The sequence below is a fragment of the Dreissena polymorpha genome, chromosome 4, assembly GCF_020536995.1.
Source record: "Dreissena polymorpha isolate Duluth1 chromosome 4, UMN_Dpol_1.0, whole genome shotgun sequence".
Taxonomy (NCBI): domain Eukaryota; kingdom Metazoa; phylum Mollusca; class Bivalvia; order Myida; family Dreissenidae; genus Dreissena; species Dreissena polymorpha.
Window position 1 is genome coordinate 57,655,999 of NC_068358.1, and position 19,081 is coordinate 57,675,079.

Here is a 19,081-nt window from a genome sequence, read left to right on the forward strand (position 1 = left end):
TGCCAGATAAAAGTTTTCTATCTACAGGCTTGTGTCAGAAGCAAAATTGTGCCAAGGATAAAACTATGTACACTGGTTGCTGTTTAAGCTTGCTGAGAAATTACTTGCAATACAACAGGCAAAGTGACAACTGTTTTGAAGATGTCGACTGTGTCTGCTGTACAGGCCATGATAGGCAACATGGTCCAGAGCTCAGCTCATTTAAAATTGTTTTCCATGTAACAGGAAGCAGTTCAGAAGGCTACTTCCCAGCTGAAAGACACCAAGGACTCTCAGTTCTCTGATAAACTGGGAACCAATCAGCCTCATTCTAAATCGAGCAATGACCTTCCTCAGACCAACAATGTGAGGCCTGAACAAATGGCTCAGGAGGACAGATTATTAGCACAGGTACACTTTATTTTCAGCCCTTAAAAATGCTTCACTGCATAGTGTGGCGAGCTGCAAAATAAAGAGCGTGAAACTAGGTACAATTTATTATGTCCCCCACCACTATAAGTGGGGGACATATTGTTTTTGCCCTGTCTGTTTGTTTGTTTGTTTGTTTGTTTGTTTGCGCCAACTTTAACATTTGCAATAACATTTGCAATATTGAAGATAGCAACTTGATTTTTGGCATGAATGTGTATCTCATGGAGATGCACATTTTGAGTGGTGAAAGGTCAAGGTCATCCTTCAAGGTCAAAGGTCAAAGTGGCGCAAAGGGGAAATAGTGTTTCTGACAAACACATATCTTGTTTTTGCTTGAAGTTTTATGCGATTAAACGATTCATCAAATGATCATTTGGCTCAGTATTTGGGCAAAGTCCTTGACCTTGATAAGAATACAAGTTTGCCATTGCTATTCTTTTAAGATTGAGTTGCAGCTGGACTTTGATTTCAGGAGAAAGGTCAGCAAAGTTATAAATGAAACATGTATTCGATCACTAACGGCTTTTATGTGTTCAATTTTATTGCTTCAGTTCCTGAAAGAATTACTTGCTTTTCTGGATAAACAGATTACCTTATAAAATAGTTAATGATGTCTAATTTCATTGTGTAATATTAATAAGTCAATTTAGTAATATCTATACACATTTTATGTGAAATTACCAGAAGTTAACTCAAAACATGTAACATAAACAAATATTTGATTTAAAAATCTAATAAATAAATTCAGTTAGTTGATAAATATGGATGCATGTGTCAAGAATGAGATTTCTTTGAGGGAAGACAACATTAACAGCTAGTATGTGACCCCTTGCAGAAATCCAGTGAGAATTACAAAGAAATTGGTTCAGAGCTGAAACTTCTTCTGAAAGAGATGAGATGTCTGATCTCTGATCAACAAACATCGCCTCGGGAAGCCATGGAGACCAACAGACGTCCCCAAAGGTCAAATGAGAGTCGTTCTAGAAATAAAGCCAAACCACTTCAACCAGTCAACGAACTCAAACATTTTCCTGTGTTCCAGAAGAAAAAAGCTGCATTCTCGCATTATAGGTAATCTTGGGAATAATTTGGTGTCAGATTTTGATTTTGGGCTCGTTTTAGTCATCAATTACAAACCCTGTGGGAGAAATTAGAGGTAATCTAGATTGTTTTTAAGGGTTGTTTGTTCTGATTCTGGGTAATAAAGATTTTATCGTAAAAGCCAATTTAATATCCAGGGAAAATAAATCAGATAATTGATCTCATGCCATCATTGTTGAAATATTTATGGAAATACTAGTAATAGGTGTGAAAATTAAAAGTGTTGATTGTGTTATGTATTTTGAGTCAGTAATTACTCTTTCTATTGGGAAAATAATGTTAATGAGAAATTTCTGTTTGGGGTCTTCGGTTTCAAAGAATTACAATGACAGTAACAACTTACAGGGCTTTTTACAGACTTGGGTTAAAGAATAGATTCCAGAGTATGCAACAGTTTTCCTTATATTGCTATAGTAAAACCTTGATTACTCTCTGGAAGTTACATTTATCATTAAATCTTCATAAAACTTTGAATAAATTCAAACAAAATTCCGATGTGTTGAAAAACATGACCGCCAGAGATTGTGGCATTTGTCCTTATATGGCTATAGCCAAACTGTGTTAACATTCTATAAGTCACATTTAGTCCCATCTTCATGAAACTTGGTCAGAACATTTCTTTAAATGATATCTGTGCCTAGTTTGAAAATAGTTTTGGTCCATTGAAAAACATGGCCACCAGGGGGAGGGGCAGTTTTCCTTTTGTGGCTATAGTTAAAACTTGTTGACACTAGTTCAAAAATATAAATGTGCCTAGAAATTAAATATTTATGTTTTTATAAACTTCTTTCATTATTTTGAACTCCAAATTCTCAGAATAGTCTTGTTCCTTCATGTCTCTGGTAAGCACTTAAGGGCCCATGGCCCTCTTGTTAAAATATTAAGTAACTAATTTGCAATGTCTTTTAATATTGTGGACATTATAATATCACAAGTGTTTCACTAAAAACATGTCTTCTTTAACATTACAATGATAAATAAAAACAAGCTCTGCTCTGTTGTGGGAACTGGGTATGCTCAGATTCACAGATTTTTAGTAGGGAAGGCATCAGAATCCGAAATCAGTATTAAAATATTTGCTTTTTCATGCAATAATTTTTTGGATTATTCGCTTTGTACTTTCTGAGCTGAAAAACACTTATTTTTTTCTGTATTTAAACATCACATTTCCAACCTCTTCACTCAATTTATGTTCTAACATTTTGTTTTTTGTAAGTTATTAATTACAAACAGAAAATAACAACTGTCTGACCCAATTTGACTGCTAACTTCAAAAACTGATATTTAAGTATTTCAGTCATGGTTCGACTGCTCACTTCAAAAACTTATCATTTAGTATGTCAGTCTTGGTCACACTGCTTATTATCTTCAAAAACTGATCATTAAGTATTGCAGTTTTGGTCTGACTGCTAACTTCAAAAACTGATCATTAAGTATTTCAGTCTTGGTCCTTCTGCTAACTTCAAAAACTGATCATTAAGTATTGCAGTCTTGGTCCGACTGCTTACTTAAAAACTGATAATTAAGTATTTCAGTCTGGGTCCGACTCCAAAAACTGATAAATAAGTATTGCAGTTTTGGTCCGACTGCTAACTTCTAAAACTGATAATTAAGTATTTCAGTCTTGGTCCTTCTGCTAACTTCAAAAACTGATAATTAAGTATTTCAGTCTTGGTCAGACTGCTAACTTCAAAAACTGATAATTAAGTATTTCAGTCTTGGTCAGACTGCTAACTTCAAAAACTGATAATTAAGTATATTAGTCTTGGTCAGACTGCTAACTTCAAAAACTGATAATTAAGTATTTCAGTCTTGGTCAGACTGCTTACTTCAAAAACTTATCATTAAGTATTGCAGTCTTGGTCCGACTGCTAACTTCAAAAACTGATCATTAAGTACTGCAGTCGTGGTACGCCTGCTAACTTCAAAAACTGATAATTAAGTATTTTAGTCTTGGTCCTTCTGCTAACTTCAAAAACTGATCATTAAGTATTTCAGTCATGGTTTGACTGCTAACTTCAAAAAATGATCATTAAGTATATAAGTCTTGGTCAGACTTCTAACTTAAAAAACTGATAATTAAGTATTAAAATAGGAGAATACCAGGGCTCCCCCTGAATCAAAATTGTCTTAAGCCAAATTTACTGTAAAACACAGAAATTCTTCACATTTTAACAGTTTCATTTGGTTTTATTAGCTCCACTGGCCAAAGGCCAGCGGGGCTTATGTCATGGTCCTGTGTCCGTCATGGGTGCGTCCGTGCATGCATGCGTTAACTTTTCCTTAAAACATCTTCTTCTTCTAAACTACTGGTCCAATTCTGATGAAATTTCTCAGGAATGTTCCTGGGGTAAACCTTTTTCAAATTTGTTCAAATTATGCCCCTGGGGTCAAAGTTGACCCTGCCCCGGGGGTCACAAAAAATGAAAATTTGCTTATAAAAGGCCTATTTTGTGAAAACTTTCAAAATCTTCTCGTCCATAACCATTTGGCCTAGGGCTATCAAATTTGGTATGTAGAGACATCTAATAATCATCTACCAAATTTTTTTCAAATTATGCCCCTGGGGTCAAATTTGACCCTGCCCCGGGGGTCACAAAACTGAACATATGCTTATAGAAGGCCTATTTTGTGAAAACTTTCAAAATCTTTCGTCCATAACCATTGGGCCTAGGGCTATCAAATTTGGTATGTAGAGACCTCTAATAGTCCTCTACCAAATTTCTTTAAATTATGCCCCTGGGGTCACATTTGACCCTGCCGCGGGGGTCACAAAATTGAACATATGCTTATATAAGGCCTATTTTGTGAAAACTTTAATAATCTTTCTGTCCATAACTGTATGGCATAGGGCTACCAAATTTGGTATGTAGTGACATGTAATAGTTCTCTTCTTTGTTTGTTCAAATTATGCCCCTGGGGTCAATTTGATCCTGCCCCGAGGGTCACAAAAATGAACATATGTTAAATAAGGCCTATTTTGTGCAAACTTCAAAAATCTACTTGTCCATAACCGTTTGGCATAGGGCTTCCAAATTTGGTATGTAGTGACATCTAATAGTTTTCTCACAAATTTGTTCAAATTAAGCCCCTGGGGTCAAATTTGACCCTGCCCCTGGGTCACAAAAATAAACATATGCTTATATAAAGTCTATTTTATGCAAACTTTGAAAATCTTTTTGTCCAAAACCGTAGGGCTTAGGGCTACCAAATTTGGTATGTAATGACATCTAATAGTTCTCTACTTAATTTGTTCAAATTATGCCCCTGGGGTCAAATTTGACCCTGCCCCGGGGGTCACAAAAATGAACATATGCTTATATAAGGCCTATTTTGTGCAAACTTTAAAAATCTACTTGTCAATAACTGTATGGCATAGGGCTACCAATTTTGGTATGTAGTGACATCTAATAGTCCTCTACCAAATTTGTTCAAATATGCCCCTGGGGTCAAATTTGACCCTGCCCCGGGGGTCACAAAAATTAACATATGCTTATATAAAGCCTATTTTGTGCAAACTTTAAAAACCTTCTTGTCCATAACCGTAGGGCCTAGGGCTACCAAATTTGGTATGTAGTGACATCATATAGTTCTGTACTTAGTTCGTTCAAACTATGCCCCTGGGGTCAAATTTGACCCTGCCCTGGGGGTCACAAAAATGAACATACGCTTAAATAAGGCCTATTTTGTGCAAACTTTAAAAATTTACTTGTCAATAACCGTATGGCATAGGGCTACCAAATTCGGTATGTAGTGACATCTAATAGTCCTCTACCAAGTTTGTTCAAATTAAGCCCCTAGGATCAAATTTGACCGTTCCCAAGGGGTCACAAAAATGAACCTATGCTTTTATTGGGCCTATTTTGTGCAATCTTTAATAATCTGTCCATAACCATTGGGCATATTTCTACCAAATTTGGTATGTATTAAAATCTTAAAGTTCTCTACCAAGTTTTTTCAAATTATGCCCCTGGGGTCAAATTTGACCCTTTCCCGGGGGTCACAAAGATGAACAAATGCTTAAATAAGGCCTATTTTGTGCAAATTTTAAAAATCTTCTTGTTCATAATTATAGAGCCTAGGGCTACTAAATTTGGTATGTAGTGACATCTAATAGTCCTCTACCAAATTTGTTCAAATTATTCCCCTGGGCTCAAATTTGACTCTGCCTCAGGGGTCACAAAACTGAACATATGCTTATATAAAGCCTCTTTTGTGCAAACTTTAAAAATCTTCCTGTCGATAACCAATGGGCCTAGGGCTACCAAATTTGGTATGTAGTGACATCTTATAGTTCTCTACCAAGTTTGTTCAAATTATGCCCCTGGGGCCAATTTTATATATAAAAATGCTCACCCTTCCAACTTTAAGCGCCCAGTGGGACGAGGGATAGAAAGAGAAAGTCACATGCTTGAGTACATTTCAACCCATGCACATTGCACGCTTTTTTTCGCATAAAAAACAGTGGAGCAATACAGGGCCATCATGGCCCTCTTGTTTACAAAAAGTTGTAGCCAAATGGGAATTATTTTTTTTAGCTAAAGTTGCCAATTTGTAGCCAATGGCTTATTTGATTATTGGCAGAGCCAGCCCTGTAATACCTATTCAGATTGCACAGTTCCTATTTACCAACTGGTGCCAGTGTTGAGGAACCAGACTGTCCACTCTTTGCAGAGTTCCCCCCGCCCCATCGGATATCAGTTGCTATAGTGATGAGGAGGTTGATGAACGTATACACAACAGGTCAAGGACGGTTGCTGGAACATATGCCCTTTTTTTCGCCAGACAACAAAGGTTAGTTTGTAGAATTATTTTTATGCCCCCAAAAGAGGGCATATAGTGATCTGACTGTCCATCTGTCTGTCCGTCTATCTGTCCGTCTGTCCTTCCGTCACACATTGCGTTTAGGTTTCGCGTTTAGGTTTCGAAAAATGCTCATAACTTTTATGTCCCTTCACATAGCAACTTGATATTTGGCATGCACATGGAGCTGCACAGTTTGAGTGGTGAAAGGTCAAGGTCATCTTTCAAGCTCAAAGGTTAAAAAACATGTATCAAAGTGGCGCAGTAGGGGGCATTGTGTTTCTGACAAACACATCTCTTGTTAGTTTGAAAAATAATGGAATAGTCAAGGCTTAACTACTCAAGTATTTGTCGCTGTCTGTGTCTAGGGAATGGTATGGTTAAGATAAATGCACTACATCTCCATATTACTTTTTCAGATATTCAGATAGAAATCTCACATATGGGTTTGGGGTCCCTTTGCAAGATAACTCTGACCTGCAATTTCTCCCAGAATTATGCCCCCCTTTTTACTTACGAAGTTCAGATTGACATTTGATGTTATTCAATTTATATGTTTGGGTAATAGTGACTTCAAAATCGAGTGAGTTCTGGATCTGTATTCATAAAGCTCTTTACAGAAAAGCTAAGAAAATTACTAAAATTCCGAAATTCCTTAAGTCTGTGGTTAGTTAATGCTGTGGTCTTTCTAGATTATTATTTTGGAAAGAGTAACATATTGCAAAAAGGATTACTATTCTTTACTTTTATATACAGAAAATATTGGATTCCTCATAGAAAGTTTAATCTGAATTGGGCACTAAAGTACAACTTCTAAAGTTAAGATTTCCCTTAATGTTTTGTGACAAACGGCCTTGATATATGTGAGTAACCTGTTTCGGTCGATGTAACACATAATCGACAAGATAAGATTAAATAAAATCAAGTTGGTGAAATTATGAATATATCAAGAGTAATTCATAGTTGACTAATTCATATATTGATACAAGATAAGTATTGATGCAAAGCATCAAAGGGCTTCGGGAATTTCAGTGTAAAAGGCACTCAATAAAGTTACATGGAACAAAAAAGAAATCCAATGTAATTATTAATATATTGGCCGATTATTTTAAACAAAATAGAAAAAGATACTGGTAAAAACATTATCTATGATTTTGTGTTATAACCCCCAAATAACCATTATCTATGATGATGTGTTATAACCCCCAAATAACCATTATCTATGATTTTGTGTTGTAACCCCCAAATATTTCATAGTTCATTTTATTATGCCCCCCTTAGAAGAAGAGGGGGTATATTGCTTTGCTCATGTCGGTCGGTCTGTCGGTCGGTCTGTAGGTCGGTCCGTCCACCAGGTGGTTGTCAGACGATAACTCAAGAATGCTTGGGCCTAGGATCATGAAACTTCAGAGGTACATTGATCATGACTTGCAGATGACCCCTATTGATTTTGAGGTCACTAGGTCAAAGGTCAAGGTCACGGTGACCAGAAATAGTAAAATGGTTTTTGAATGATAACTCAAGAACGCATACGCCTAGGATCATGAAACTTCATGGGTAGATTGATCATGACTTGCAGATGACCCCTATTGATTTTGAGGTCACTAGGTCAAAGGTCAAGGTCACGGTGACCCGAAATAGTAAAATGGTTTCCGGATGATAACTCAAAAACGCATACGCCTAGGATCATGAAACTTCATGGGTAGATTGATCATGACTCGCAGATGACCCCTATTGATTTTGAGGTCACTATGTCAAAGGTCAAGGTCAGGGTGACCCGAAATAGTAAAATGGTTTTCGGATGATAACTCAAGAACGCATCCGCCTAGGATCATGAAACTTCATAGGTAGATTGATCATGACTTGCAGATTACCCCTATTGATTTTGAGGTCACAAGGTCAAAGGTCAAGGTCACGGTGACCCGAAATTGTAAAATTATTTTCGGATGATAACTCAAGAACGCTTTTGCCTAGGATCATGACACTTCATAGGTACATTGATCGTGACCCGCAGATGACCCCTATTGATTTTCAGGTCACTAGGTCAAAGGTCAAGGTCACAGTGACAAAAATCGTATTTACACAATGGCTGCCACTACAACGGACAGCCCATATGGGGGGCATGCATGTTTTACAAACAGCCCTTGTTTAATATTTAACTTAGCAACTTGATAATTGGCATGCATGTGTATCTCACGGAGCTGCACAATTTTTTACATTGGTTTCCTTTTTTTTACTGGCATCCGTGTGCAGTTTTCATTAATGGAACAGAACTGTGTAGGTTTTAAAAAATGTGCCTCGTCTTTTAAGCGTAATTTCATATTCTTCTCAACTTCAAGGGGAGATGATTCTGAACTTATTCTTACGTTGCTCATTTACGATAGGGGTTGAGTACTCATTGATATGAAAACACTGTAAAAGTTTTAATGTGTTCACGAACCCTCCCCCCCACCCTCTCACACATATTTCATGGGCATAATAAAAACAAAAAATGGTTACGATAAAACAGCATATTTATTTAAACTAAAATGTCTGCATCAAAACAAAAAGTTAACATAGAACACAAATAAAATAATTTGATTCTACTCGGGCTTGAACCTTGGGCCTCTCACATGTGAAGAGAGCGTGTAACCACTACACTATGGAACCCTTTGAAAAATCACCTAACTAAGATATTAATAAGCTATTAATAGTCGGTTTAAATGTAAACCTGGAAGTTAAAACGCTGGATAGTGAGCAGGGTTAAAGGTCCATACCAAAGGGTCCATACCACTGGCAAGATATGGGTCAGGCCTGTGGCCTTCTATATGTGGTTCTAAAAAAAAAACCTATTGGAGGACTAGATAGTAATGAGACTGGGGTGCTGTGATGGTGCTCCTCATTGATAAGCGGCTGCTTCTTTTATCAAGACTCATTATTACAATTAATAATACGTGTCGTGCTCTATAGCGCCTTTATTAGTAACTAGGTGGTTGCTAGGATAGTGGAACAAAGAAGTTTCACCGGTTTGCGTATTTGCCCAGTCCCTGTGATCTTTTATTATTGCCCAGTCCCTGTGATCAGTTATTAATTAAAAGAATTAGCTTTGCATTATTGGCAATAAATGTTGTAGTAAATGTAAAAGGCACAAATGCAGTACTTATTTACACTAATTTACACAAAAAATTACCACTATGCAAGATATTCTGACAACAAAAATATATACATTGATCCGTAAAATAACTTCTCCTCCCATAAGCGAAAAAAAACGTATAACATACTAGTCGCTGCACTTCAGTGTGACGCCAATAAATCAATCCTTTCCCCTTTTCTGTAACACAGAGATGCTGCCATGACAGCCTTGGAGATTTGTTGTGTATTGCGTCACCAGTATGGGTGCATTGACTCCAGTCCTCAATATTTTACCAAGGGTGTCTCAAAATTCATTGAAGAAAGTAGTTACATGCTGTCACATGTCCAATTGTAAGTACTTAACCCGGAATAGATGTATATTTTATTCTATGTCAACAAACACTGAACAGTTTTTACATTCAAGAAATGCCCATTTTAAGAATTTCGTGTAGAAATACATAAGAATAATCCGTCAGGCATACTAAAATGTACACTTATTTTTTAGAGAAAATCAGACAATCTGACAGGAACGGCAAGCATCGAAGGAGCAAGTCGGCTGAGGCCCTGTCAAGTCTGGGTGGTGATTCCAGCCAATGGAGCGACTACAAAACCTCAGACATTTCCCCACCTACTGATAGAACAGGTAAGAGTCATGAAGTCAAATGATAACCAGCACAGTAATTTGTTGAGTTTTGTGTGCCCATGATAACGTGTGCGTAATATTGTTTTTTTAAGGAATTTTTGCACTTGTGAGCTTTGACGGTGAAAACATATTGTCATTTCAGTTGAATACATATTATTTGTAAAAATAAATCGAACAAAAATCAGTTAATCTATTATATTCACTTTTATTTAGAGAAGGAAAACTGCCGAAAAAATATGTACAGTAATCTCCATTTGTTATGGAATTGTGCCGCTTTGAAGCCATATATTTGACCTTTGACCTTGATGGATGACCTTGACCTTTCAACACTCAAAATGTGCAGCTCCATGAGAAGTAAGTAAGAAATTGAATGGAGAAATGATTTATTTTTTTTTAAATTACCTTTGACCTTGAAGGATGACCTTGACCTCGACCTTTCACCACTCAAAATGTTCAGCTCCAGGAGATACACATGCATGCCAAATATCAAGTTGCTATCTTCAATATTTAAAAAATTATGGCCAATGTTAAAGTTTTCGGACAGACAGGATATTTGACATTTGACCTTGAAGGATGACCTTGACCTTCACCTTTGACCACTCAAAATGTTCAGCTCCAGGGGATACACACGCATGCCAAATATCAAGTTGCTATCTTCAATTGTGAAAAAGTTATGGCCAATGTTAAAGTTTTCGGACGGAATATTTGACATTTGACCTTGAAGGATGACCTTCACCTTCACCTTTCACCACTCACAATGTTCAGCTCTAGGAGATACACATGCATGCCAAATATCAAGTTGCTATCTTCAATAGAGAAAAAGTTATGGCCAATGTTAAAGTTTTCTAACGGACCGACAGACGCCATATATTAGACATTTGACCTTGAAAAATCACCTTGACCTTCACCTTTCACCACTTAAAATGTGCAGCTCCATGAGATGCACATGCATGCCAAATATCAAGTTGCTATGTTAAATATTGAAAAAGTTATGACCATTAAAGTTTTTGGACGGACGGACAGACTGACATACTGACTGACAGACAGTTCAACTGCTATATGCCACCCTACCGGGGGCATAAAAAGTTATGGCCAATGTTAAAGTTTTCTAACGGACGGAAAGACGCCATATATTAGAAGGATGACCTTGACCTTCACCTTTCACCACTTAAAATGTGCAGCTCCATGAGATGCACATGCATGCCAAATATCAAGTTGCTATGTTAAATATTGAAAAAGTTATGACCATTAAAGTTTTTGGACAAACGGACAGACTGACATACTGACTGACGGACAGTTCAACTGCTATATGCCACCCTCCCGGGGGCATAAAAATATAACAACCACCATGATATTTTAAGTTCACCTGAGCACGATGTTAAGCTACAGCTTCATCCCTCGTATTTCATGACTGTATAACTAATGGTCTTGCTAAAGGGTACATTTTTATGCCCCCGGTAGGGTTGCATATAGCAGTTGAACTGCCCGTCAGTCAGTATGTCAGTCTGTCCGAAAAAAACTTTAACATTGGCCATAACTTTTTCAATAATCAAGATAGCAACTTGATATTTGGCATGCATGTGCATCTCATGAAGCTGCATATTTGGAGTGGTGGAAGTTCAAGGTCAAGGTCATCCTTCAAGATCAAAGGTAAAAAAAATATAAAAATAATAATTTCAAAGCAGCCTTCTCATGAAGCTGCACATTTTGGTGGTGGAAGTTCAGGGTCAAGGTCATCCTTCAAGGTCAAAGGTAAAAAGACAACACAAAGTGGCGCAAAATAGGGGCATTGTGTTTCTGACAAACACATCTCTTGTTTTATTCAATCTTGATAAACTCTTGTCTTTCGTGACAACATTTAGGCTGAATTTGAAACCGAGTCACAAGCGATCAAATACTAGGTCCCCAGGTCAAATCAGGCAAACTGTAATCACTTTTTGACTCAATGTTAATTGAATTTGGTGAGATTGTTTATCTTGACAATGTTGATTTCAAATCTAGGTCATGTGCATCATATAAGTTATGGTCTCAAGGTCTAAAAAAAACTTGTTGTATTGCAGAGGGCACATTTATGACTCAATCTTTACAAAACATTTTCAGAATGTTTATCTAGGCAATTTTTATGCTGAGCTGGATCTGGATTAGGTTTGTCCAAAACAAGGTCACAAGGTCGAATCTTATAAACGTTTAACTACTTTAAAGACCATAATTATTTCTCAATCTTGATGGAATTTGGTCAAAATGTACATCTTGATACAATCTAGGTCCAGTTCCAATATGAGTCATGTGCATTAATAGAATTCGTCACCAGGTAAATTCTTAGAACAACTCTAGAGGCCACATCTCAATAAAACTTGATCAAAATGTTTATCTGGGCCCAGTTCAAATCTGGTTTAATTGTGTCTAATAACTTAATGCCATAAAGTTAAATCTTAGAAAACCTTGTTACCACTCAAGAGGCTACATTTATGACTTGATATTTATTAAACCTTTTCAAAATGTTTATCTTGACAATATCTAGGACATGTATAAATTAAATCTGGGTCATATTTGTTCAAAAACAAGGTCACTAGATCAGATCTTAGCAAAAACTTATTACGAGTCTAGAAGCCATATTGATTGCTCAATCTTGATGAACTAGGTCAGAAAATTTATCTTTAAAGTACCTAGGCCAAGTTTGAATCTAGTTGACAAGCTTCCAAACACTAGGTCACAAGGTCAAATCTTAGAAAACTGATATTTCATCTTTAGACGTCACATTTATTTCTCAATCTGGATGAACTAGGTCAGAATGTTTATCTTTGAAATACCTAGACCAAGTTCGAATCTGGTTGACAAGTTTCCAAACACAAGGTCACAAGGTCAAATCTTCGTTAAAAAACTGATATTACAATTGTAGAAGCCACATTTATGGCTCAATCTTGATGAAACTTGGTCTGGTGTTAAGCTTTAAAATAACAAGGCCATGTTTGAGTATGGTCAAGTGGGGTGAAAGGTGTACCTTGAACTCAGGTGAGCATTTCAGGGCCATCATGGCTGTATTGTAAAAAGTTCTTATTAAAACTGATTGTAAATTAATTATCCAAAGCATATTAGTAGATGGACTAATATTACTTCAAGTAACATTTGGTTTTACAGAGTTGTGTATAGCCAATACAATAATTTGGTGACTGTAACATAAGACTAGACAATTACCGCTACAAGTTGTGGCTATGCCTTTGAAAGGTTTTGCACATTATCTTGTAAAACTCAGAATTTTTTTTTTATTCAATATCATACATACAATGTAAACATGTATATGAGCATACAACACAGTGATTGTACAAAGCAATAAAGTTCAGACATGTTATACAAGATATGCTAATATATATATATATTTTTTAGAGAGAAAAGAAAAGAACAACAGAGAAATAGTTATGAACAATGATGAGTTGTATAAAGTCTGAAGAAAGCATACTGGACTTGTGTGTTTTGTTGTATATTCACAATGATCTTGTCCGATTGAGAAAAAAAAATAAACAAAACTATTTTATAGGGATAAACTAACATAAGAGTGAAATGTATATTAGTGGACAAAACATTATGAGAATTTAATCCGATTCCATTTTTGTTCAAAGATTTGTAATGTGTCATTACTGAGGGCTATTTCTTTCTCAATCTGGATTTTTAGTTTAAGACTATGGACAAAACAATTAAAATTTGGTACTTGTTTTTTGTACTTCATGTTTAAGATAAAATATTTCATCAATATAACCATAAAATTCACAATATTATTACAGTCTATTGATTTCAATGAGTTAATTCCGAAACTTACATCTAAGAAAGATAGTTTAATGTTTAGTTGATGTTGTTCAAGAAAAGATATTAATTGATTCCAAATAGGCTGGATGTGTTTGCACTCCCAAAAAAGATGTTCTATAGTTTCAATGTTTTCACTGCAGAAGTCACACAGATTTGAGTTAGATAATTTGCATTTATAGAGATATTTATTTGTAGCTATAATTCTATGGATGTATTTATATTGAAAATTTCTCAGTGTGCTTTCAATTGTTGCTTTATATGGCATGGTAAATATGTGTTTCCAATTTAGTTCATTTTCTCCAAAAAGGACTTGCCATTTATTTTTGATTTTGGAGTTTTCTGTAGGGTTTTTAATTTGTAGTGTGTAAAATATTTTATTTGTTTTGTTTTTTCTTCCAAGTATGTTTTCTACAAATGTTGTTTGAGTACATGGTGTATTATTTGTATTGATTTCGGATTTAATATGTATGGGTATGCTTTTGATTAGTGTGTAGTACTTCAGAAAATTATTTGAAGGTATTCCGTATATGTAGCATATATTATCAAAAGAGTAGAAATCCTTAATTCTGTAGTCATATAATTGGTCGACATATTTAATGCTTCGTTCAAACCAGTCTTTATAGAAAAACGTCTTATTGTTTGACGTTATGTCTTTATTATTCCATATTATTGTTTTACTGCTGGTTTGGGTTTGTAAATTATGAGTGACATCACTCCACGCTGATAGAACATCAGACAGAAATATGTTTTCGTTTGCAATTTCATGTAAGATAGTATTGCTGATGTTACATTGAAAGAGTAAGGAGTCACCATATTTTTTTAGGATTTTCTGGTAGAATAATTTCCATTTACTCGTATTGGTACTATCTAGGTATCTTTTAACCCAGCTGCATTTGATTGCATTCAAGAATGAGTCAATGTTCGTTAATTGGATACCTCCATTTTCTACAGATTGAATTAGCTGAGTTCTTTTTATTTTATCAGGCTTACCGTCCCATATGAAATTAAATATTGCTGATTTTATATCGTTAATAACATCAATTGGTGGATTTGGGAGAACTGTAAATACATATATTAACTTAGGAAGTGCAAACGTTTTCAATACTGTGTTTTTTCCAATAAGTGTAAGTTTACGATGATGCCATGATTTTAAGCAGTTTTTAAAATTCTGTAATTTAGGTAGTATGTTTTTTAGAACTGTATCCTTTTCATTATTTGTGAAAGTAATTCCTAACGTTGTGGCTTCATCGGATGTCCAATTAAATTTCATTTCTTTATTATATTGGACATTACTTTGTTTTAATTTACCTACTCGTAGCACAGTACATTTACTTTTGTTTAGTTTAAGACCCGATGTCATTCCGTAAAGGGTTAGCGACTCTATAAGGTTATGGAAAGAATCGTAATTGTCATTTAAAAAATAAGTTGCATCGTCAGCAAATAGGGATTGTTTGATTTCTTCGTCAGGTTCTAGTGATATGCCTTTTATGTGTTTATTTGATTGGATGTGATGTGATAGATACTCGATGCAAATGATAAATAGGGATGATGAGAGTGGACATCCTTGTCGAACCCCTCGTTCGATGTTAAAACTGTTTGAAAAGAAGCCATTGTTAATGATTATACTGTTAATATCGGTATAGAATAGTTTGACCCATTGAATGAGACTTTCACCAAAGTTCATATTTTCTAAGCAAGAGAACATAAATGAATGATCAAGCGAATCGAATGCCTTTTCAAAGTCTGCAAAGAATATTAGACCAGGATTATTTGAATTGTTGAAATAGTTTATGCATTCTTGGATAAGACGAACGTTTTCACCAATGTAACGTCCTTTTATGAAACCAGATTGAGATTTTGAAATGATTGATGGTAATATTTTTTTTATTCTGTTTGCTATACTTTTAGTTGCAATTTTATAATCATTGTTAAGTAAACTTATCGGGCGCCAGTTTGATAATGATTCTAAGTTTTTTCCAGGTTTTGGAATAAGTGATATAATACCTTGTTTTTGTAGCGTAGTTAAGTTTTCGTTGTTAAATGAATAGTTAAGTGAATTAATTAGATGTGTTTTTATATCATTCCAGAATATTTTATAAAAATTCGATTGTGATGCCATCAGATCCTGGGCTTTTGTTATTTTGCATTTCTTTTAGGGCTAATCCACATTCATATTCATTAAGCAATCCGTCGCACAGTTGTTTTTCCTCCTGGTTTAAAGCGTGATGTGTATTTTTAAAAAGGGTGTTATTTTCAACATTTTTTCTTTTATAGAGGGTTTCGAAAAATAAACGTTGTTCTTCTAGTATTTGAGTTCTGTTTGTTATATCTTTGCCGTTGACTACTAATTTGTGTACAGTTTTTTGTTCACTTCTACGTTTTTCAATGTTTGCGAAATATTTTGTATTTTTTTCATTGTGTTCAACATGCTGTGCACGCGCTCTTAGTATTATTCCATTGAGATGTGTATGATAGATTCCATCTAATATTTGTTTTTTTAATGTTATTTCATTTTCAATGTCGGTGGTATCAGTTGTGTTTGTTTGATGCAATTGTTTTTCAAGTGTTTCAATGGTTTTGATGGTGTCAGTTTCAAGTTTGTGTGTTTCTTTTTGTTTAAATGATGTGTATCTAATTGTTGTGTTACGTATATTTCCTTTAATTACTTCCCATAAGGTGTTTGGGTTTGCATCTTTATTATTTTGAACTGTATTTAATATTTCCTGTTTTATTTGTGTTTGATATTGTGTATCTAATAAAATGCTGTTGTTAATTTTAAAGTATCCTGGGCCTCTTTCAGGTTGCATATTGTGGAGTTTAAGTTCAACTAGAGAGTGGTCAGTCATAAATCCTGGTTTTATGTTACATGTGTCAATAATGTTGCAAAGAGATTCAGATATTAAAAAAAAGTCTAATCTACAAAATATTGTTGGTTTTGTGTTTGAGTGCCAGGTGAATTTGCTTTCGTTTGGGTATACTGTACGCCAGATATCTATCATATTGTAGGTTACAATTATGTTATTTAAAATGTTTCTATTTTTAGTATGAGTATAAAGGTTTCCATTCTTTTTATCCATTAATGGGTTCAGGACAGTATTGAAATCACCACCGATTATAATATTTTTATCTTGGTTATTAATTATAAAGGATTGTAATGTTTCGTAAAATGTGGAATCGTCTATGTTAGGGCCGTAGACGTTGATTAGTGTTATTTGTGTTTCGTGTATTTTGATATCTATACTTGCTTGTCTACCAATTATTATTTCCTTAAAGTTATCGACTGTGACCCCTATATTATTTTTTATCAGAAAGGCAATGCCTTGTTTATTAGTATGTTCTCCACTGAGATAGATTTCTCCGTCCCATTCATCTTTTAAGGTTTGTGCTAAAGTAGGTGTCCAATGACATTCTTGTAAAAGGCATATACTATATTTTTTTTCGTCTAACCATTTGAAGATTTTTATTCGTTTGTCTTTATTGTTTAATCCTTTAACATTTAAAGTACATAATTTAATCATTTAAGTGGGTGGAGGGTGATGTGAATGGTAATTTGTATGTGCTTGTCCAGTTAGTTTCTATCTTAAAACATGTCCAGTTTGTTTCTATTATAAGACATAGGATGTCCATACATACAAACAAAAATAGAAAACAAAAATTATGGATACAGAAAGATGAATATTCCTTAGATATGAAGAAGTGAAAAGAAATAATCACAAAAGTGAGAAAAAAACACAATGAACCACTGGTCCCAACTAGGAAACAAACATAATAGACAGAGAAAAACATAAAATTGAAAATGACAATGAGTGTAATGGTAGCTTTGCTAAACATTACAAAGATAAAGAGAATAAAAGAGCATATGCAATCAGTGGATAGTATATTTTTTCATTATCTTTCAAACAGTTATGTTGAAATTAAGAATTTTGTTATATTTTTAAGTGCAGATATCAATCAATATAATGTTATTTAAATTTATTAAGTTGATTTATTTTTAAAATAACAAAAATGTATTAAAAGTATGCTATTTCATTGGACGCATTTTTTTAAATGCAGAAATGAAACAATATAAAGTTAATAAGATATGAATAACTGTGTTTTTATATATAACAAACAAAAAACACACGTAATGAAACACTTTTTTAATTCTTATGGAAGATTATTGTTAATTTCATGTAATCATAAGATCAATAAAATTAACGTATAATTGCCATTAACAATTGACTATTTACAAATTATACATGTAATGGTAGCATTAAACAAAAATCGATAACAGTGGTTATGCGACTGTTTTTTTAAGTTATGTACAATAAGGTAGGCAACAGGAGATGTCAATGGTTTAAGTTATGTACAATTAAGTCGGCAACAAGAGATGTCAATGGTTTAAGTAATGTACAAATAAGTAGGCAACAAGCGATGTCAATGGTTCAAGTTATGTACAAGTAAGCAGGCAACAAGAGATGTCGATCTGAAGCGGTAACAAATATAAAAAAAAATCCAGATATTTTCCGATTAAACATGGAAAAATACACATACGTTTCATGGATCAAAGGCTTAACATATTAATGACACCTTCTTTTAAGGATTAATATCTATAATTGAATTACAGATGCTTTATCAGGAGAATACTAAAACAGTTTTGCTTATGTTTCATAAACTCATAACATACACATAGTTGAGGTATAAGTAAGATATGCCAGTTGCTGTAATAAAACAGTGTTATAAATAGTTTTTTAATCAATAACTAAAAATGCAGAAGTAACAATTTGTATTTATTTTGCATGTTCACATCAAACCTAATACTTGACACAATTTAATTTGGACTAGTAAATGTAAATATTCATGTTTGTCTAAATGCCATAATGATAGCACATAAGATAGTGTTTTGTAGAATAAATACAGTTATATAATCAATTGCTCAAACATAAATTAGTAATTTGTAGAATAAATATTGTTATATTATCATTTATTCATACTAGTGAAAACTAGATTTTTAACAAGCATGTTAATTTTGGAATAAAAAAGTATATTTAAATAATCACCTTCAATCCTTTTTTATTTGTAGTATCAGTTTATTTTAATCGGCATGTAGGGGAGGTATATATTTGACAAGCACATTTTTTAATAATATTGTAACTGATCTATATGAGAAAGAGAATACAAAGACAGTGATATTGAATAAGACAGTCTAGTTGTATTTTACATCCAAATTTC

The 19,081-nt window shown here is 34.3% G+C and overlaps 1 protein-coding gene across 1 annotated transcript in view; it reads left to right on the forward strand.

Moving 5' to 3' along the window:
- Positions 1-19,081, forward strand: part of LOC127878444 (coiled-coil domain-containing protein 158-like) — an 83,090-nt gene that overhangs the window by 55,537 nt on the left and 8,472 nt on the right. Inside the window, exons 19-23 of the mRNA XM_052424969.1 lie at positions 226-390; positions 1,247-1,482; positions 6,187-6,306; positions 9,637-9,777; positions 9,903-10,069. Coding sequence (XP_052280929.1) covers positions 226-390; positions 1,247-1,482; positions 6,187-6,306; positions 9,637-9,777; positions 9,903-10,069 — 829 coding nt within the window. The remainder of the gene's footprint in view (positions 1-225; positions 391-1,246; positions 1,483-6,186; positions 6,307-9,636; positions 9,778-9,902; positions 10,070-19,081) is intronic.